Raw genomic sequence first — 21,990 nt, 5'->3', positions numbered from 1 at the left:
AGCCCTCTATGTGTTTTAGTCCTGATCAATACCATGAATGTGGCAGGGCTTGCAAACTATCACAGATTACAAAGGGAAACCGAGCTGAGAGATGCCCAGTGATGTGAGCCTACCAGATAAGCTAAATTCCTTCTATGCTCGCTTCAAGGCAAGCAACACTGAACCATGCTGTCCCCTGACGACTGTATGATCACACTCTCCGCCGATGTGAGAGAATTTTAAGTCCTTTCAACAGGTTAACATTCACAAGGCCGCAGGCCCAGAGGGATTACCAGGGCGAGTACTCAAAGCATGCGCTGACCTGCTGGCAAGTGTCTTCACTGACATTTTCAACATCTCTCTGACCCAGTCTGTAATACCTACATCAGGGCTGCCCAACCCTCTTCCTGGAGATCTACCGTCCTGTGGGTTTTCAGTCCAACCCTAAATTAACACACCGGATTCTACTAATTAGCTGCTCAACAGGACCTTAACTAGCTGTAACAGATATGCTAAATTAGGGTTGGACTGAAAACCTACAGGACAGTAGATCTCCAGGAAGAGGGTTGGACTGAAAACCTACAGGACAGTAGATCTCCAGGAAGAGGGTTGGACTGAAAACCTACAGGACAGTAGATCTCCAGGAAGAGGGTTGGACTGAAAACCTACAGGACAGTAGATCTCCAGGAAGAGGGTTGGACTGATAACCTACAGGACAGTAGATCTCCAGGAAGAGGGTTGGACTGATAACCTACAGGACAGTAGATCTCCAGGAAGAGGGTTGGACTGAAAACCTACAGGACAGTAGATCTCCAGGAAGAGGGTTGGACTGATAACCTACAGGACAGTAGATCTCCAGGAAGAGGGTTGGACTGATAACCTACAGGACAGTAGATCTCCAGGAAGAGGGTTGGACTGATAACCTACAGGACAGTAGATCTCCAGGAAGAGGGTTGGACTGAAAACCTACAGGACAGTAGATCTCCAGGAAGAGGGTTGGACTGATAACCTACAGGACAGTAGATCTCCAGGAAGAGGGTTGTGCAGCCCTGACCTACATGTTTCAAGCAAACCACCATAGTCCCTGTGCCTAAGAATGCCAAGGTAACCTGTCTAAATGACTACCATCTCATAGCACTCACATCTGTAGCCATGAAATGCTTTGAAAGGCTGGTCATGGCTCACATCAACACCATCATTACAGACCCACTCCAATTCGCATACTGCCCCAACAGATCCACAGATGACACAATCTCTATTGCACTCTACACTGCCCTTTCCCACCTGGACAAAATAAATACCTATGTGAGAATGCTGTTCATTGACTACAGCTCAGCGTTTAACACCATAGTGCCCTCCAAGCTCATCACTAAGCTCAGGAACCTGGGACTGAACACCTCCCTCTGCAACTGGATCCTGGACTTCCTGACGGGCCGCCACCAGATGGTTAGGGTAGGCAACAACACATCTGCCACGCTGACCCTCAACACAGGGGCCCCTCATGGGTGCGTGCTCAGTCCCCTCCTGTAATCCCTGTTCACCCAGGACTGCGTGGCCGCACACGACTCCAACACCATCATTAAGTTTGCCGACAACGCGATGGTGATAGGCTTGATCACCGACGACAATGAGACAGCCTATAGGGACGAGGTCAGAGACTTGGCAGTGTAGTGCCAGGACAACAACCTCTCCCTCAACGTCAGCAAGATAAAGGAGTTTATCGTGGACTACAGGAAACGGAGTGCCGATACACCCCCATTCACGTCGACGGGGCTGTAGTAGAGCGGGTCGAGACCTTCAAGTTCTTCAGTGTCCACATCACTAAGGACCTATCATGGTCCAAACACACCAACACAATCGTGAAGAGGGCACGACATCGCCCCCCCCCCCCCTCAGGAGGCTGAAAAGATTTGGCATGGGCCCACAGATCCTCAGAAAGTTCTACAGCTGCACCACTGAGAGCATCTTGACTGGCTGCATCACCGCTTGGTATGGCAACTGCTCGGCATCTGACCGCAAGGGGCTACAGAAGGTAGTGAGTACAGCCCAGTTTGGGGCCAAACTCCCTGCTATTCAGGACTTTTATACCAGGCGGTGTCAGAGGAAGGCCCTAAAAATACTCCAGCCACCCAAGTCATAGACTCTTCTCTCTGCTTCCACATGGCAAGTGGTACCAGAGCGCCAAGTCTGTGACCAAAAGGCACCTGAACAGCTTCTAGCCATAAGACTGATGAAAAGTTAATCACATGGCTACCAGGACTATTTACATTGACCCTTTATTATTATTTATTTATCTTAGTTGTTTTGCACTGACTCCCTTGCACTGGCTGTATGCACACTCACTAGACTCTACCCACACACTCACACTACATACGCTCACACACACAAAACACACATACACACATGCATATTGACTCCATACACACACACTCACAGATTGACACTTTCACACACTCTGCTGCTACTCTGTTTATGATATATCCTGATTGCCTAGTCACTTTTACCCCTACCCAAATGTACATACTGTATTACCTCAACTACCTCGTACCCCTGCACATTAACTCGGTACTGGTACTTCTTGTATATAGCCTCGTTATTGTTTTTATTGTGTTACTATTTCCTTTTTTATCCAGCAAATATGTGTCTTACTTTTTAACTCTACACTGCAAAGTAAGCATTTCACTGTAAAGTCTACTCGTGTTGTATTTGGAGCATGTGACAAATTACATTTGATTTTGATTTGAAGTGTTCTTTCTTCGCTTCGCTTGCTTAACTCAAACAAACACTGGAGTCTCTTTGTGCGAGACATGCTCATTAGAGCTGAGCTGTACTCTTGGGCTGTACTGTAGCTCACAAAGGAGGGTGAATCGTAGAAAAAGTCTAAAGAAACTTGAAAAGTCAAGAAAACCATTTCTCTCTCACGCTCTCCCATCTCCCCCTCAGACACACATGCACACACACACTCCCATGCCCTGTTTTCCCCTTTTGTCCTTTCCTCCGTGAAGTTATTCCTTTCACCAAATGGTCCATCAGGGGAGCAGTTGTCATAGCCTGTGCGGTTTAGCTCTCTTCCCCTCTCCTGTCATGGCTTGTGATTGACATTAACAACAGGCTCACAGATTTGCTCATGTCGAGGGGCTGCCATTATGTGGTGGAGAGTCATTTGCTGGAGTTCCTTCACCTCACTCCCAGGCCTTTCTCAGGGGCTCATCTATCAAGAAGAAACAATGGCAGACGGGAGAGAGAAGCCATTCATCTCCATTAGATAGTCATTTCAATCAGGGAGTGGCACTGATATTAATAAGGAGGGAAGAGTAGTTTCCACAGAGCTGCAGGTTTACTTCACTCTCATCAAGACCATTTTCTCAATTAAAGCATGCATTGGTTTCTATGATGAATACAGAACGCTCGTCTGATCATCTCAAATCAAATCAAATCAAATTTATTAGTCACATACACATGGTTAGCAGATGTTAATGCGAGTGTAGCGAAATGCTTGTGCTTCTAGTTCCGACAATGCAGTAATAACCAACAAGTAATCTAACCTAACAATTCCACAACTACTACCTTATACACACACACAAGTGTAAAGGGATAAAGAATATGTACATAAAGATATATGAATGAGTGGTGGTACAGAACGGCATGGCAAGATGCAGTAGATGGTATAGAGTACGGTATATACATATGAGATGAGTACTGTAGGGTATGTAAACATAAAGTGGCATAGTTTAAAGTGGCTAGTGGTACATGTATTACATAAAGATGGCAAGATGCAGTAGATGATATAGAGTACAGTATATACATATGAGATGGGTAATGTAGGGTATGTAAACATTATATTAAGTGGCATTGTTTAAAGTGGCTAGTGGTACATTTTTACATAATTTCCATCAATTCCCATTTTTAAAGTGGCTGGAGTTGAGTCAGTATGTTGGCAGCGGCCGCTAAATGTTAGTGGTGGCTGTTTAACAGTCTGATGGCCTTGAGATAGAAGCTGTTTTTCAGTCTCTCGGTCCCTGCTTTGATGCACCTGTACTGACCTCGCCTTCTGGATGATAGCGGGGTGAACAGGCAGTGGCTTGGGTGGTTGTTGTCCTTGATGATCTTTATGGCCTTCCTGTGACATCGGGTGGTGTAGGTGTCCTGGAGGGCAGGTAGTTTGCCCCCGGTGATGCGTTCTGCAGACCTCACTACCCTCTGGAGAGCCTTACGGTTGTGGGCGGAGCAGTTGCCGTACCAGGCGGTGATACAGCCCGACAGGATGCTCTCGATTGTGCATCTGTAGAAGTTTGTGAGTGCTTTTGGTGACAAGCCGAATTTCTTCAGCCTCCTGAGGTTGAAGAGGCGCTGCTGCGCCTTCTTCACAACGCTGTCTGTGTGGGTGGACCAATTCAGTTTGTCCGTGATGTGTACACCGAGGAACTTAAAACTTTCCACCTTCTCCACTACTGACCCGTCGATGTGGATAGGGGGGTGCTCCCTCTGCTGTTTCCTGAAGTCCACAATCATCTCCTTTGTTTTGTTGACGTTGAGTGTGAGGTTATTTTTCTGACACCACACTCCGAGGGCCCTCACCTCCTCCCTGTAGGCCGTCTCGTCGTTGTTGGTAATCAAGCCTACCACTGTAGTGTCATCCGCAAACTTGATGATTGAGTTGGAGGCGTGCATGGCCACGCAGTCGTGGGTGAACAGGGAGTACAGGAGAGGGCTCAGAACGCACCCTTGTGGGGCCCCAGTGTTGAGGATCAGCGGGGTGGAGATGTTGTTACCTACCCTCACCACCTGGGGGCGGCCCGTCAGGAAGTCCAGGACCCAGTTGCACAGGGCGGGGTCGAGACCCAGGGTCTCGAGCTTGATGACGAGTTTGGAGGGTACTATGGTGTTAAATGCTGAGCTGTAATCGATGAACAGCATTCTCACATGGGTATTCCTCTTGTCCAGATGGGTTAGGGCAGTGTGCAGTGTGGTTGCGATTGCGTCGTCTGTGGACCTATTGGGTCGGTAAGCAAATTGGAGTGGGTCTAGGGTGTCCGGTAGGGTGGAGGTGATATGGTCCTTGACTAGTCTCTCAAAGCACTTCAAAGCACTCGGTCCCTGCTTTGATGCACCTGTACTGACCTCGCCTTCTGGATGATAGCGGGGTGAACAGGCAGTGTTCTCGCACACCCCGAGAGCTTCTGGTCAGCGGGGTGGCGGCACCGGGATCCTCATCTCTCCCAAGTGGTCTTTCTCCCTTTCTCCCCTTACCCATCTGTCTATCGCCTCCTTTGAATTCCATGCTGTCACAGTTACCAGCCCTTTCAAGCTTAACATCCTTATCATTTATCGCCCTCCAGGTTCCCTTGGAGAGTTCATCAATGAGCTTGATGCCCTGATAAGCTCCTTTCCTGAGGACGGCTCACCTCTCACAGTTCTGGGTGACTTTAACCTCCCCACGTCTACCTTTGACTCATTCCTCTCTGCCTCCTTCTTTCCACTCCTCTCCTCTTTTGACCTCACCCTCTCACCTTCCCCCCCTACTCACAAGGCAGGCAATACGCTCGACCTCATCTTTACTAGATGCTGTTCTTCCACTAACTTCATTGCAACTCCCCTCCAAGTCTCCGACCACTACCTTGTATCCTTTTCCCTCTCGCTCTCATCCATCACTTCCCACACTGCCCCTACTCGGATGGTATCGCGCCGTCCCAACCTTCGCTCTCTCTCCCCCGCTACTCTCTCCTCTTCCATCCTATCATCTCTTCCCTCTGCTCAAACCTTCTCCAACCTATCTCCTGATTCTGCCTCCTCAACCCTCCTCTCCTCCCTTTCTGCATCCTTTGACTCTCTATGTCCCCTATCCTCCAGGCCGGCTCGGTCCTCCCCTCCTGCTCCGTGGCTCGACGACTCATTGCGAGCTCACAGAACAGGGCTCCGGGCAGCCGAGCGGAAATGGAGGAAAACTCGCCTCCCTGCGGACCTGGCATCCTTTCACTCCCTCCTCTCTACATTTTCCTCTTCTGTCTCTGCTGCTAAAGCCACTTTCTACCACTCTAAATTCCAAGCATCTGCCTCTAACCCTAGGAAGCTCTTTGCCACCTTCTCCTCCCTCCTGAATCCTCCTCCCCCTCCTCCCCCCTCCTCCCTCTCTGCAGATGACTTCGTCAACCATTTTGAAAAGAAGGTCGACGACATCCGATCCTCGTTTGCTAAGTCAAACGACACCGCTGGTTCTGCTCACACTGCCCTACCCTGTGCTCTGACCTCTTTCTCCCCTCTCTCTCCAGATGAAATCTCGCGTCTTGTGACGGCCGGCCGCCCAACAACCTGCCCGCTTGACCCTATCCCCTCCTCTCTTCTCCAGACCATTTCCGGAGACCTTCTCCCTTACCTCACCTCGCTCATCAACTCATCCTTGACCACTGGCTACGTCCCTTCCGTCTTCAAGAGAGCGAGAGTTGCACCCCTGCTGAAAAAACCTACACTCGATCCCTCCGATGTCAACAACTACAGACCAGTATCCCTTCTTTCTTTTCTCTCCAAAACTCTCGAACGTGCCGTCCTTGGCCAGCTCTCCCGCTATCTCTCTCAGAATTACCTTCTTGATCCAAATCAGTCAGGTTTCAAGACTAGTCATTCAACTGAGACTGCTCTTCTCTGTATCACGGAGGCGCTCCGCACTGCTAAAGCTAACTCTCTCTCCTCTGCTCTCATCCTCCTAGACCTATCGGCTGCCTTCGATACTGTGAACCATCAGATCCTCCTCTCCACCCTCTCCGAGTTGGGCATCTCCGGCGCGGCCCACGCTTGGATTGCGTCCTACCTGACAGGTCGCTCCTACCAGGTGGCGTGGCGAGAATCTGTCTCCTCACCACGTGCTCTCACCACTGGTGTCCCCCAGGGCTCTGTTCTAGGCCCTCTCCTATTCTCGCTATACACCAAGTCACTTGGCTCTGTCATAACCTCACATGGTCTCTCCTATCATTGCTATGCAGACGACACACAATTAATCTTCTCCTTTCCCCCTTCTGATGACCAGGTGGCGAATCGCATCTCTGCATGTCTGGCAGACATATCAGTGTGGATGACGGACCACCACCTCAAGCTGAACCTCGGCAAGACGGAGCTGCTCTTCCTCCCGGGGAAGGACTGCCCGTTCCATGATCTCGCCATCACGGTTGACAACTCCATTGTGTCCTCCTCCCAGAGCGCTAAGAACCTTGGCGTGATCCTGGACAACACCCTGTCGTTCTCAACTAACATCAAGGCGGTGGCCCGTTCCTGTAGGTTCATGCTCTACAACATCCGCAGAGTACGACCCTGCCTCACACAGGAAGCGGCGCAGGTCCTAATCCAGGCACTTGTCATCTCCCGTCTGGATTACTGTAACTCGCTGTTGGCTGGGCTCCCTGCCTGTGCCATTAAACCCCTACAACTCATCCAGAACGCCGCAGCCCGTCTGGTGTTCAACCTTCCCAAGTTCTCTCACGTCACCCCGCTCCTCCGCTCTCTCCACTGGCTTCCAGTTGAAGCTCGCATCCGCTACAAGACCATGGTGCTTGCCTACGGAGCTGTGAGGGGAACGGCACCTCAGTACCTTCAGGCTCTGATCAGGCCCTACACCCAAACAAGGGCACTGCGTTCATCCACCTCTGGCCTGCTCGCCTCCCTACCACTGAGGAAGTACAGTTCCCGCTCAGCCCAGTCAAAACTGTTCGCTGCTCTGGCACCCCAATGGTGGAACAAACTCCCTCACGACGCCAGGACAGCGGAGTCAATCACCACCTTCCGGAGACACCTGAAACCCCACCTCTTCAAGGAATACCTAGGATAGGATAAAGTAATCCTTCTGACCCCCCCCCCCCCTTAAAAGATTTAGATGCACTATTGTAAAGTGGTTGTTCCACTGGATGTCATAAGGTGAATGCACCAATTTGTAAGTCGCTCTGGATAAGAGCGTCTGCTAAATGACTTAAATGAAATGTAAATGTATGATGACGGAAGTGAGTGCTACGGGGCGGTAGTCGTTTAGCTCAGTTACCTTAGCTTTCTTGGGAACAGGAACAATGGTGGCCCTCTTGAAGCATGTGGGAACAGCAGACTGGGATAAGGATTGATTGAATATGTCCGTAAACACACCAGCCAGCTGGTCTGCGCATGCTCTGAGGACGCGGCTGGGAATGCCGTCTGGGCCTGCAGCCTTGCGAGGGTTAACACGTTTAAATGTTTTACTCACCTCGGCTGCAGTGAAGGAGAGCCCGCAGGTTTTGGTAGGGGGCCGTGTCAGTGGCACTGTATTGTCCTCAAAGCGGGCAAAAAAGTTGTTTAGCCTGTCTGGGAGCAAGACATCCTGGTCCGCGACGGGGCTGGTTTTCTTTTTGTAATCCGTGATTGACTGTAGACCCTGCCACATGCCTCTTGTGTCTGAGCTGTTGAATTGCGACTCGATTTTGTCTCTGTACTGGGACTTAGCCTGTTTGATTGCCTTGCGGAGAGAATAGCTACACTGTTTGTATTCGGTCATGCTTCCGGTCACCTTGCCCTGGTTAAAAGCAGTGGTTCGCGCTTTCAGTTTCACGCGAATGCTGCCGTCAATCCACGGTTTCTGGTTTGGGAATGTTTTAATCGTTGCTGTGGGTACGACATCGTCAATGCACTTCCTAATGAACTCGCTCACCGAATCATCAGCATATTCGTCAATATTGTTGTTGGACGCAATGCGGAACATATTCCAATCCGCGTGATCGAAGCAGTCTTGAAGCGTGGAATCAGATTGGTCGGACCAGCGTTGAACAGACCTGAGCGCGGGAGCTTGTTGTTTTAGTTTCTGTTTGTAGGCTGGAATCAACAAAATGGAGTCGTGGTCAGCTTTTCCGAAAGGGGGGCGGGGGAGGGCCTTATATGCGTCGCGGAAATTAGTATAACAATGATCTAGGGTTTTTCCAGCCCTGGTAGCACAATCGATATGCTGATAGAATTTAGGGAGTTTTGTTTTTAGATTAGCCTTGTTAAAATCCCCAGCTACGATGAATGCAGCCTCAGGGTGTGTGGTTTCCAGTTTACAAAGAGTCAGATAAAGTTCGTTCAGGGCCATCGATGTGTCTGCTTGGGGGGGAATATATACGGCTGTGATTATGATTGAAGAGAATTCCCTTGGTAGATAATGCGGTCGACATTTGATTGTGAGGAGTTCTAGATCAGGTGAACAGAATGACTTGAGTTCCTGTGTGTTGTTATGATGATCACACCACGTCTCGTTAATCATAAGGCATACCCCCCCGCCCCTCTTCTTACCAGAAAGATGTTTGTTTCTGTCGGCGCGATGCATGAAGAAACCAGCTGGCTGCACCGACTCCGTTAGCGTCTCTTGAGTTAGCCATGTTTCCGTGAAGCAGAGCACGTTGACATCCCTGATGTCTCTCTGGAATGCTACCCGTGCTCGGATTTCATCAACCTTATTGTCAAGAGACTGGACATTGGCGAGTAGTATGCTAGGGAGTGGAGCGCGATGTGCCCGTCTCCGAAGCCTGACCACGAGACCGCCTCGTTTGCCCCTTTTACGGCGTCGCACAGGGTCGCCGGCTGGGATCAGATCCATTGTATTGGGTGGAAGGCAAAACACTGGATCCGTTTCGGGAAAGTCATATTCCTGGTAGGAACGATGAATAGTTGACGTTAATCGTATATTCAGTAGTTCCTCCCGACTGTATGTAATGAAACCTAAGATTACCTGGGGTACCGATGTAAGAAATAACACATAAAAAAACAAAATACTGCATATTTTCCAAGGAACGCGAAGCGAGGCGGCCATCTCTTTTCGGCGCCGGAAGACTATCTCTGCAGTGTAACACTTGATGCGAGATTAGAGTTTGAGTCATTTCGCCAAATGAGCGAGCATTGCCAAAGGCACAGTCGCTTTGCTTTGCCACAGTCATTGAATTAACATTTTTATTGATGGCTGGGGAGCGCTAGTGAGTAAACCCCTGGTAATTTCCAGTTCCTTTATTGCGTGTTTTATAGCGTCGGGGAGCGGCATAAAGACTGGCAGCCTGTCGTCTGTGGACCAGCTGGGGATTCAGGCCTCTCTCAGGTAACGCCGTCTGCATCCTCAAAGTCTGAACCTCCCAGCTTTGTTCCTAATCCCCCCAGTAAGCACCAGCCATTTTCTCAGAGAGAGCAGGTACTCAACGGCCAATAAAGATAACAAAAAAACGATTATTACAGAATGATATAGTGATCAGCACTATTGCAGAGACATTCTAGAACAATAGGTAAACTTTCTATGAACTCAAATAAGATATTGCGTACTCTTTGGGCGATATGCTAATGAGAGATGAGCGTTAAGACAAGACTCATTTAGGCTAATTATATCCTTCTATTAACCCTAATTGTTCTGATTGAACACCACATAATTTGTTAAATAGATGAGTCAAAGTGTGATCTACAGTAGAATCCTGAATGTTTGAATTTGTGTCTGTTTGTTTGTAGGTATGGGAGACATCTGAACTTACTGAGGGATAACTCTGAGCAGGACCTCTGTCTTTTGATGAAGCATTGCCAAGAGCTCCTATCTCAACAGAGAGCCAAACTCACGTCGGAGCTTTGTATCCTTATCAGCTATGTTTGACAACCATACGAATCACAATGGGACTGACTAAGCATCTGCTGACTATTCCAGAGTCAGTAAAGTGATATCTATTATTTTCTCTCAGAGGAAGAAAATATATTTTACACCTGCTTTTTTCAAGGACGCAACATGAACCCTCAAGAGGCTTTCAGAAACTTACATTTTTCTCAATTGAATGATACTTGAAGTTCTGCTGAGATTCCTCTCTTTATTACCTGATAAGAGCCTCTCATGACTATGCTCTGTTTTAAATTCAGATTCATACGTCTATGTTTATCATCATCGTCCACTCCCCTACAGTATGTGTCTGTCAATTAAATTGAGAAGGCCCACTGCATCCAGCCTCAGTCCCCTCAATCTTTAACCCCTCTCCTGCCTGCTGAGACTGGCCTGTGGTGCTCTGGGTGGGTTTTTTATAGTGGCCCTGACATTACCCCTGGTCTGGTTGTTCTGCTGGGGGGCCATGGTGATGTCCAGTCAGACAGGCCCAGATGTTGCACTCTGTCAGAGCCTCTCCATAACTCCCCTCCACCAGACACTCTGCAGGGAGCCTACCCAGGTCATGACTGGTTCGCCTCCACCGTGTTCCTCATCATGGCTGGAGACATGGAGAGAGCCCTCCGCCTCCTCCTCCACCTCTCCACCCTGCTCACATCAGCCTTCCTCTGGCCCGCCAGGCTCCACGGATCGGTGAGTCCAGCAGCCCACCCCTCGTTCTTCCAGGAAGGGACTGAATACTAAATTGCCTCCAGTCTGACAGATAGAGCGTAGCTCTTTTCTCCCCCTGCTCTCTACCTCTGTTTCTCCCTGCCTTCTATTTTCATGCAGCTTTGGAAGTAGTCAAGGAAGAAGACGGTTAAAAGTATGTAAGGAGATAAACACGTCTTTCATTTGGTGGGAGCGTGTAATGAATCCTCCTGCAAAATTGGATTCTTATGAAATACTGTCATTTGTATGGCCATACATTGGAAAGATGAGTTGCATTTTAATGCTAAATATTCTCACCCAATTTATGCACCACAAGCCAAATCATACACGTTTGAGTTATGTTATCGTTTGTATCTGTGTAGACTAGGGATTCTTAATACTGCATGTTTTCTTGATAGAAATGGTGAATATGATAAGATTATGCTGGAATAGTCATTATCAATGTCCCCACTTACATTTGGAAACAGCCATCTCTGGCTGCTGATGACGTTGAATACTCAGCCGTTAATAGCGTTTCAGCAGTAAGAATATGTCTTGGAAATGGTGGAAGCGCTTGCACAACTGATTACAAATCTTCATGGCTCTGCCATCCAAACAGCAGTGCATGCAAATCAGGATGTATGCAGGCAGATGGGAGTAAGCACACCATGTCGCAGATGAGGGAGAATTACTAAACAGTGGCGGCACAATCCTCTGTAAATTTTATGCGGTCGATGCTGTCAATACCTAGAAGAACAGAGGGACAAGTGATTAAGTGATAGTAGCAAATTCACACAGTGTACCCAGTGAAACACATACACGCACGCACACACACTGCGTTCTCCGAAAGCATTGGGCTCTGACAATTCTGTTTGGAGGAAGTGAAAATCAGACCAATCAGCTGTCTGTTTGGCATTTGGCGTTTAGCTATTAACCTACAGAGCTTGGCTTTTGTAGTTAGTTACTATGCTTTGTAAATCTGAACTTCTCTTCACCTTTTAGGTTCACCTACCCATGGAGATTGCTCAGTCTAGCATCCATCCGGTCTACTCATGCACAACACACTATGTAGAGATGCTGCTGAAGACTGAAGTGCCTCTAGTTTTCTCTGCCTTCAGGATGTCCGGTTTTACCCCCTCCCAGGTATAATATCACCCTCCATCCTTTCACTTGTCCAAATGTTTCACTCATCAGTATGGTATTATAATGAAATGGACACGCTAAGGGACTATTTTGACCATGCTTATGACCATTAAAATGGGATAGAAAATTAGTTTTCATGAACCGGCATAATACGTTTCCCTCAAGGTGACAGTAGTACTTATTCTCCATATAAAAGTTCAGAACTGAGGCTGCGGAATCCCTCTGTTGTTCGGCTTGCCACAGTTGATTCCCTTGACGTAAACTTTCATCCTCAAACAAAAAGTTCACCTTGAAAAATCTTCCTTTTGATCTCATCTCCTTTTGGCTCAGTGTTTCAGGCGGACTGTCATCTCAGACGTAATGTGTGTCAACAGGGACTATAAGCCAAAGAGTCTCTCACAATAAAAAAAGTTTATAATATAGCTTTTAAGTCAAAGTCATTGAGTGCAAACTATTGAATGCACTTCCTCCCAGTTTCCCAATCACAGCTCTATATATAAATCCAGTATATTCTTTGCCATAAATGAAAATATACCCTAATAAGTTGAGTTTTGAAAACATGACAAATCAGGAATCACGTCATGAATCTGACCATCGGATGAAGGTCAGATTCATTCCTCCATCAGGAATGGCAAGATATTATTGTGCTCCTGGGTGCCTCGTTAAAATTCCAGCTGCAGCTACGCCACATCCTTTGGAGTTGCTAGGAAAGATATTCAGAGAACGTAAACATACAGAGTAAATTGCAGTGTGGAGTTGGTGGGCAGAGGTGGAGGGCCTAGCAGAACAGGCTGGGACTTGGGTTAGCTCTGTCTGACTGAATAGTTCAAGTTGAATTCACTTCTTTCCCTTCAAAATACTGTAATTGAAAATAACTTGAAAATACAATGCATTCTCAACATGCTCTTGGAGGCCCAGTTAGAAAGAACTGTAAAGGGTGTTCAGTGTACTGGTGATTCTGACAGGAACACCAATTAGGATTTGTCATTGTTTTTATTGCTGCATTATATGAGCTTGATAGTAATCCATTATGCATTGAAAATAAACTCAGCAAAAAACAAAACGTCCTCTCACTGTCAACTGCGTTTATTTTCAGTAAACTTAACATGTGTAAATATTTGTATGAACATAAGATTCAACAACTGAAACATAATCTGAACAAGTTCCACAGACATGTGACTAACAGAAATTGAATAATGTGTCCCTGAACAAAGGGTGGGTGAAAATCAAAAGTAACAGTCAGTATCTGGTTTGGCCACCAGCTGCAATAAGTACTGCAGAGCATCTCCTCCTCATGGACTGCACCAGATTTGCCAGTTCTTGCTGTGAGATGTTGCCCCACTCTTCCACCAAGGCACCTGCAAGTTCCCGGACATTTCTGAGGGGATTGGCCCTATCCCTCACCCTCCGATCCAACAGGTTCCAGATGTGCTCAATGGGATTGAGATCCGGGCTCTTCGCTGGCCATGGCAGAACACTGACATTCCTGTCTTGTAGGAAATCGCGCACAGAACGAGCAGTATGGCTGGTGGCATTGTCATGCTGGAGGGTCATGTCAGGATGAGCCAGTCCAGGTAGTTCCAGACCATGACAGCCCCAGACCATGACAGAACCTCCAGCGCTGTCTTGGGCGTCTCACAGTACGGACATTGCAATTTATTGCCCTGGCCACATCTGCAGTCCTCATGCCTCCTTGCAGCATGCCTAAGGCACGTTCACGCAGATGAGCAGGGACATCTTTCTTTTGGTGTTTTTCAGAGTCAGTAGAAAGGCCTCTTTAGTGTCCCAAGTTGTCATAACTGTGACCTTAATTGCCTACCGTCTGTAAGCTGTTAGTGTCTTAACGACTGTTCCACAGGTGCATGTTCATTAATTGGTTATGGTTCATTGAACAAGCATGGGAAACAGTGTTTAAGCCCTTTACAATGAAGACCTGTGAAGTTATTTGGATTTTTACGAATTATCTTTGAAAGACGGGGTCCTAAAAAAGGGACTTTTTTTTTAACCTATTGTCCTCTGTGTGCTTCAGTATCCTAGGTAGAGTGTTAAGTCTATTATGGTCAGTCAGGCTGTCCAGTTATTTTTCATGTAACCCCAGTTATTAAAGCACATGGTAGACTTACAACCACTCTGCATACTCCATAAAGCTACTGCCACAAAGTCTTAATAGTCTTTTCTCCAAGTCATTAGATAAAAATAAAAAGCATAAAACTTTATTTTCATCACTTCAACCATCTAATTTTATGGTTTACATTCTTTATATAATTTATTAAATGTGTGGGCGGGTGTTTTTCCAGATGTGTGTGCAGTGGCTAGGCCAGTGTTTCTGGAACTACCTGGACTGGTCTGAGATCTGCCACTACGTGTCCACCTGTGTGGTGATGGGGCCGGACTACCAGGTGTACATGTGTGTGGCTGTACTGAAACACCTGCAGCAGGACATCCTGCAGCACACACAGACCCAGGACCTGCAGGTCTTCCTCAAGGTGAGTCTGTTTGTCTACCTGGAGTTAGTGAATCGGTCTTCAGCAGATAACAGCAGAGTCCACGCTCCATCAACAGACTCTGACAGTAGTTTGAATAAAATATCATGTTATGGCTGTATCTGGAGATATTCTTGTGATGAATTGTAGCATGCATTTTTGTAGCAAATACAGCTTGACAGAAACACACTTAAGCAGCCTCTTCACTGTCCTCGGTTCAACTTGGAAAGTTTGAAACATGCCATCTTGTATATGCTCATTGAGGTTCACACTTTGAATAATATGAGATGGGTTTAAGCTGGACTTCGGATGGGTTTGTTGGGTTTTTACATATCTACACCTTCTGAGTCTATATTTCATGTAAATAAAACATTGAAATGGAAATGACTTGGTACAATTGTTCTTGATGTCAGTCTGCAGCTTGATGCGGTGGAAGACACAAAGTGAAAAAGCATCGTCAGTGACTCAGATGTTACATGAAAAACTGAAAATAAAGCCTTTCTTTGTGAAAATTCTAAAGGAAATGTCTATCATTACACAATGCTGCCATAGGTTTTATCACCCAAAGAAGTGCTCCCAAACATTTTCTAAAGTGCCTTCCAACATGTCCACTTCTTCCCTTACTTACCTCTCTCTCACGGTAACAATAAGATCGAGGCTGCAGTACAGTTGGTATACCTTCTTGCTGTATGAATTGTTATCTGTTCACTATTTCCACTTGTTTGACGGTGTTTACAGCTCTTTTCTGGGTGACAAGTGATAAAGGGAAATTGCATTGGTCATTTTGATGGATTTTCATACAAAGATTGGTGTCTACAGAGAAAGAAACAGGATGTAGGATGTTCTTCATGCTAATCTCACATTTATCATGACGGCACTCTCATGTTTTGACAGGGTGATTAAGTGAATGTACTCCTGAACATGCTGTAGATAACAGGTCTACCTTACAGTGGGGAGAACAAGTATTTGATACACTGCCGATTTTGCAGGTTTTCCTACTTACAAAGCATGTAGAGGTCTGTCATTTTTATCATAGGTACACTTCAACTGTGAGAGACGGAATCTAAAACAAAAATCCAGAAAATCACATTGTATGATTTTTAAGTAATTAATTTGCATTTTATTGCATGACATAAGTATTTGATCACCTACCAACCAGTAAGAATTCCGGCTCTCACAGACCTGTTAGTTTTTCTTTAAGAAGCCCTCCTGTTCTCCACTCATTACCTGTATTAACTGCACCTGTTTGAACTCGTTACCTGTATAAAAGACACCTGTCCACACACTCAATCAAACAGACTCCAACCTCTCCACAATGGCCAAGACCAGAGAGCTGTGTAAGGACATCAGGGATAAATTGTAGACCTGTACAAGGCTGGGATGGGCTACAGGACAATAGCCAAGCAGCTTGGTGAGAAGGCAACAACTGTTGGCACAATTATTAGAAAATGGAAGAAGTTCAAGATGACGGTCAATCACCCTCGGTCTGGGGCTCCATGCAAGATCTCACCTCGTGGGGCATCAATGATCATGAGGAATGTGAGGGATCAGCCCAGAACTACACGGCAGGACCTGGTCAATGACCTGAAGAGAGCTGGGACCACAGTCTCAAAGAAAACCATTAGTAACACACTACGCCGTCATGGATTAAAATCCTGCAGCGCACGCAAGGTCCCCCTGCTCAAGCCAGCGCATGTCCAGGCCCGTCTGAAGTTTGCCAATGACTATCTGGATGATCCAGAGGAGGAATGGGAGAAGGTCATGTGGTCTGATGAGACAAAAATAGAGCTTTTTGCTCTAAACTCCACTCGCCGTGTTTGGAGGAATAGAAGGATGAGTACAACCCCAAGAACACCATCCCAACCGTGAAGCATGGAGGTGGAAACATCATTCTTTGGGGATGCTTTTCTGCAAAGGGGACAGGACGACTGCACCGTATTGAGGGGAGGATGGATGGGGCCATGTATTGCGAGATCTTAGCCAACAACCTCCTTCCCTCAGTAAGAGCATTGAAGATGGGTCGTGGCTGGGTCTTCCAGCATGACAACGACCCGAAACACACAGCCAGGGCAACTAAGGAGTGGCTCCGTAAGAAGCATCTCAAGGTCCTGGAGTGGCCTAGCCAGTCTCCAGACCTGAACCCAATAGAAAATCTTTGGAGGGAGCCGAAAGTCCGTATTGCCCAGCGACAGCCCCGAAACCTGAAGGATCTGGAGAAGGTCTGTATGGAGGAGTGGGCCAAAATCCCTGCTGCAGTGTGTGCAAACCTGGTCAAGAACTACAGGAAACGTATGATCTCTGTAATTGCAAACTAAGGTTTCTGTACCAAATATTCAGTTCTGCTTTTCTGATGTATCAAATACTTATGTCATGCAATAAAATGCAAATTAATTAATTAAAAATCATACAATGTGATTTTCTGGATTTTTGTTTTAGATTCCTTCTCTCACAGTTGAAGTGTACCTATGATAAAAATACAGACCTCTACATGCTTTGTAAGTAGGAAAACCTGCAAAATTGTCAGTGTATCAAATACTTGTTCTCCCCACTGTATGTCTGGCAATGTACTCAGACACAAAGACCTCGTACCTGTACCTCTCTACATCATTTAAAGCGTGAATTTAAGGATGTGAAATTAGCTTTGCACTTGTTTGATCAGGGTTGTTCATGAAAAAGTCATGAAAATGAAATGTGCTTTTTGATCTTAATTGAAGGTTAGGGTTAGGTATTCAGATTAGGCTTAGCAGTATGGTTAAGGTTCAGTTTAAATCAGATTTTATGATTTTGAGACTGTGCTAGCTAGTGACCACTGCATAGCTACCTCCAGGGCAAGATTCATGACAATAAATGCCAACCTGCCCTTTGGGTGCTGTGTTCTGTAGGTAGCAAACAGAATACACTTGCACTGCACACCGAGTGTTTTTCATTTTCATTGTCTGTGAACTTGAGAATCACCATAAAAGATGTGTCACTGAGAGTAATTATAATACCTTAAAGTAAATTGCTGACAGTACAAATGACCAAATTAAATGTTATCTTCTTATCCCTAGCATTTTGGCCTTGATCCAATTGGGGTTGTTAAGTTGTCCTTGCAAATTAGGTCATACCACATACTGGCTGTACTATTACAGGTTGTTAAGTCCACGTTGTTGTATATTGCTATGCCACCCCCCTTACCGCACACACACACACACACACACACACACACACACACACACACACACACACACAGCCCATAACGCTCTGGACTAGGAGCCTAACCAGAGTTGTTGTGTTCTCTTCTCTCCCCTTGATTCCCATCAGGAGGAACCCATCCAAGGCTTCAGAGTGAGTAATTACCTTGAGTACATGGAGGGTCTGGAGCGCAGTTACAGAACAATGGTACTGACAGACATGAACAATATCTCCCAGAGAGTCAGCTAGCAGTGCTACGACACACAATAGTCTCCACTCACCAGGCTGCACTGGGACTGGTTGTAACAAGGTAAAGGATTCTCAAGACGGGTTTAACATTTGATATTGCGTATGCTCTCTGTAAATGTTTTTTTGTGTGTTTTTTTTCCTCTAAGATCTGTCAATATTTCTCGCCATATTTAAAGATGTTCAGTGGCATATAATGTATGTATGCCATATTATTTAACGGATTGAGATAATGTTATGAAATACATGGTAATTCACTTCTTGCTTGATGTACTTTCTTGTCTATTTACGTCTTCATGGATCGTCTTGAAATGTTATGATCATTCTCTATATTAATCCAACCTTAAGGGCATAATTATATTTACCTGTAAACCTACTGACCTCTCCTATCCGATACAGCCACTACGAATACCTCCACTAGACAATATGATGACTGTTTGTTTCCCACCTTTTAATTCTACTTCTACTCGTCAATGCATTACAGATCGTAAGCTCCTAACCGTAATGGGAGGTGTATGAGCTGTGTACGTGCCACAAGTGTAGCTTACCAAGTGTATCTATGTTGTGGGTCCATTCTCCTCATTGAGAGGCTTGATGGTGACCGTGGAGAGGCAGCGTGTTGTTGTTACAAGTCTTAGTAAACAGCCCATCTCTCTCTTTCAGCTGAACCATCTGATACGAGCGCCTCTGAATAATGAATGAGATCATTAAAGCCCTTGGTTACTCCAACACAACTGTTAAATATTATATACTGTTTACCATCTACGTAGGGCAGAGGTCGATAGAAGAGATAGAAATCAGTGCCACAAAATGTTTACCCGATAAGCACTTGAAGTGAGGTTTAAAATGAGTTTGACTTTTATTTCTTTATCTTTGATCTCCCATGTGTTAAATAAAATTGAACATTCAGTCTAGGTTTGATTGTCTGTCAGTGTCCTTTGTCCCCTGTTTGTACGTCCCATAATTCCGTTGTGCTAAATCAATTAATTTCAGTGTAATGAGCTGTTTATTTAAATGATGTGAAAAATCTCATCGGCCAACACTGCTGCATCTGCTGGAGATGGCGCTTAGATTACATTTTAGAAATGACAACAGCAACCTTTACAGTAATGATGACTCTAATAGTTCATCTCAATGATAGACTTTAAATTACAGGAACTAATTTGAATTGGCTAATTAGTTATCATTACACTGATTGTGGTAATTAAGGCACACCCTCAGCTGCTGTGCGACACTACCATGCCAAGCCTTTTCTTAGCAGATTCCCGATATTATTATTTATTTATTTTTTACTAGCATTTCAGTGGTTACTAATGCCTATGTTGGTGCGGTATACTGTTCACCTTGCATGCGTGTGGAGCAGGGTGGTTTGGGAATAACAACTCAATACCTCACACCAGACATATTGATGGGCAACCAACTCACAGAATAGTATAGGTCATTGGATGCCATCTGAACTTAGTATTTTACAACCACGTCTTTGCTGACTATAACAATTTGCAATTGTTTATTGATCCAAAAGTGCATTAAACAGCGGTAGAAACTCCATAACTGGAGTCTCCATTCCATTGCTGCCTCCCCTTTAATTTGAAATGGGCTGGTGTTGATTAAAATGCAAGAGGTAGACTCTCATAGTCCCTCTGCCTAAACCCTGCTTACGTCTACCCCTAGATTGACAGTTTGTCCCGTCTGAGAGAGAACAGAACGACGGAGAGAAAATAATACATTCCGTTCTCTTCGTTGGATAGAGGTGGAAGAAGGAATTGGATGGAAAGGACAAGATAATAGGGAGACCAATCAGGAAACTTGAAACAACTCTTGAAGAAAGATTCTTTGTCATGGGCACAGGTTCTGAATTGGTAGATATTCACGAGGCAACATTTTGCTTGGTCTTTTAAGATTGTAATGGCTTTGCTGTCCCCAACATAGTGGCTAAGTGGGTGGCTATATATGCCCTATCCATTTCTCCACATCTAATCTAATGCCTCCATGATCTAACATTTCATAATTGTATTAGTCCACAGTCACACTTCGACTTCATCATTGATCCGCATTATTGTTTGTTGCCGTTTGAAAAGCAGTTGTAGGCGTTTGTACAGAGATTTGTATAGAGCCCATGAGAGAGTAGAATGGTTTGAGAACCAAAGGCAATGAGTGAACTGTAAATGATAGCCCGGCCGTACAAACTCCCTCTAAGTGTCTATCAGTTGTAATCGCTGCATTGGCCACACTCCCCAAGTGTTTATTCCACTCACTGGTCCCAGGTCAGTGGAGAAGGACTGGACTAGAAAGGTGCAGAGGCGCGACTGTGGCACCTGGCTGGCAAAGAAATCAGCTTTGTATGTTTTCATTCTGTGTCATCCAAGCCGTTGCACTCTGACCCTTTGGGAGGCCTTGTGAAGGAGAACTGTAAATTGACCTGTAGATTGCTTGGAGACTCCTCGCTTTAGAGAGGAGAGGTGAGTGGATCGATAGCGCATTAATCACCCTGGTCAACTTGCTCTTATTACTCCCCTTTCACACAAATAACACCCTGCCACAGCACCCTCATATTCTTTACCTCTTTACAAAATATTCCAGATGGTCTGTCTGTTGTATCTGTCAGGGCTTGGTGACACAGGCAGAAGTGTAGTAATGAAGAGCTTCCAACAAGACATGTTTGGTGGTGTACAACTGAGAGGTGAGTGATAAAGGTTAACACTAATTTAACACTCATTTAATTAGTCAAAACTCTGGTCTCTTTTGCTTTCTATTTATACAAAATATATGGTTTTCAACGTCTGCTTCAACTTCTGCAGTTGAAGGACATCTTTCCAAAGAACACACAACATGCACTGGTCCATGTGTCCTGTTAGAATACTGAACAAGAGCCCTGAAGGAAAATAAATGAGAAATGGCAAAGAAACCCAGACCTGAACTGCAATACAGAGAGGAACACAAACTGATAACAGCGCACACACTCTCACCTCTCCTGCACGCACACATAAACACACACACTCACCCGCAAACATTAGGTTTCCAACCAACACTCAAGTAGCACTTATCCATCCAAAACAATGAAACAGGAAATCAAGCTGCAAACCAGTCATAATTAATAGGCTGGCAGTTGCAGAATAAGAGATGCTAGAGAGCCCGGATTGTACCAGTGTCACTCGGATACAGCCGTTAAATGAAGGGGCAGTACCTGAATAGGCACTGTGTAACGCGCGTGAAGGGCAATAAGTCAGAGCAGCTCCTCACCATACATCACAGCAACATGATAGCAGGAACACTTCCTCACGTCTCAGACACCCGCGGAGAAAGGTCACTAGCTGGAGACATCATTAGAAGGGCCTGACCGCTGTGCAACTAATGGATAGATCCTCTCATTCTGACTCAAGTGCTCTCATCACCTCAGCCCTCGTAATGGTCAGCATTGAAACATGATTTAGTCGTGTTGTGTTGTATTCGTCTCAGCTGTGCTTCATTGGGATTCACACGTTGGCAGGCTGTAATGAATGACAGATGATTATGGCTAACCAATAACAGTCATGTTTTGGGACCATGCTCCGTACTAGCAACAAAGCAGCATGTCAGACAAAAACGTATAGTGTTTTTTTATTTGTTTATTTCACCTTAATTTAACCAGGTAGGCTAGTTGAGAACAAGTTCTCATTTACAACTGCGACC

At 45.8% G+C, this 21,990-nt stretch overlaps 1 protein-coding gene across 4 annotated transcripts in view; it reads left to right on the top strand.

Annotated features, from left to right (window-relative positions):
* The window catches only part of LOC139582988 (protein broad-minded-like), a 50,522-nt gene extending 31,287 nt beyond the window's left edge, over nucleotides 1-19,235 (top strand). For all 4 annotated transcript variants that reach the window (XM_071413555.1, XM_071413553.1, XM_071413554.1 and 1 more), the window contains exons 29-34: nucleotides 9,982-10,051; nucleotides 10,450-10,565; nucleotides 11,124-11,278; nucleotides 12,278-12,418; nucleotides 14,716-14,904; nucleotides 18,205-19,235. In XM_071413555.1, coding sequence (XP_071269656.1) covers nucleotides 9,982-10,051; nucleotides 10,450-10,565; nucleotides 11,124-11,278; nucleotides 12,278-12,418; nucleotides 14,716-14,904; nucleotides 18,205-18,324 — 791 coding nt within the window. In that variant the 3' untranslated portion in view covers nucleotides 18,325-19,235. The remainder of the gene's footprint in view (nucleotides 1-9,981; nucleotides 10,052-10,449; nucleotides 10,566-11,123; nucleotides 11,279-12,277; nucleotides 12,419-14,715; nucleotides 14,905-18,204) is intronic.
* The last annotated feature ends 2,755 nt before the right edge of the window (nucleotides 19,236-21,990 follow it).

Source organism: Salvelinus alpinus, chromosome 8 (genome assembly GCF_045679555.1).
Source record: "Salvelinus alpinus chromosome 8, SLU_Salpinus.1, whole genome shotgun sequence".
Lineage (NCBI taxonomy): Eukaryota > Metazoa > Chordata > Actinopteri > Salmoniformes > Salmonidae > Salvelinus > Salvelinus alpinus.
This window is presented reverse-complemented; position numbering and strand designations above follow the sequence as displayed.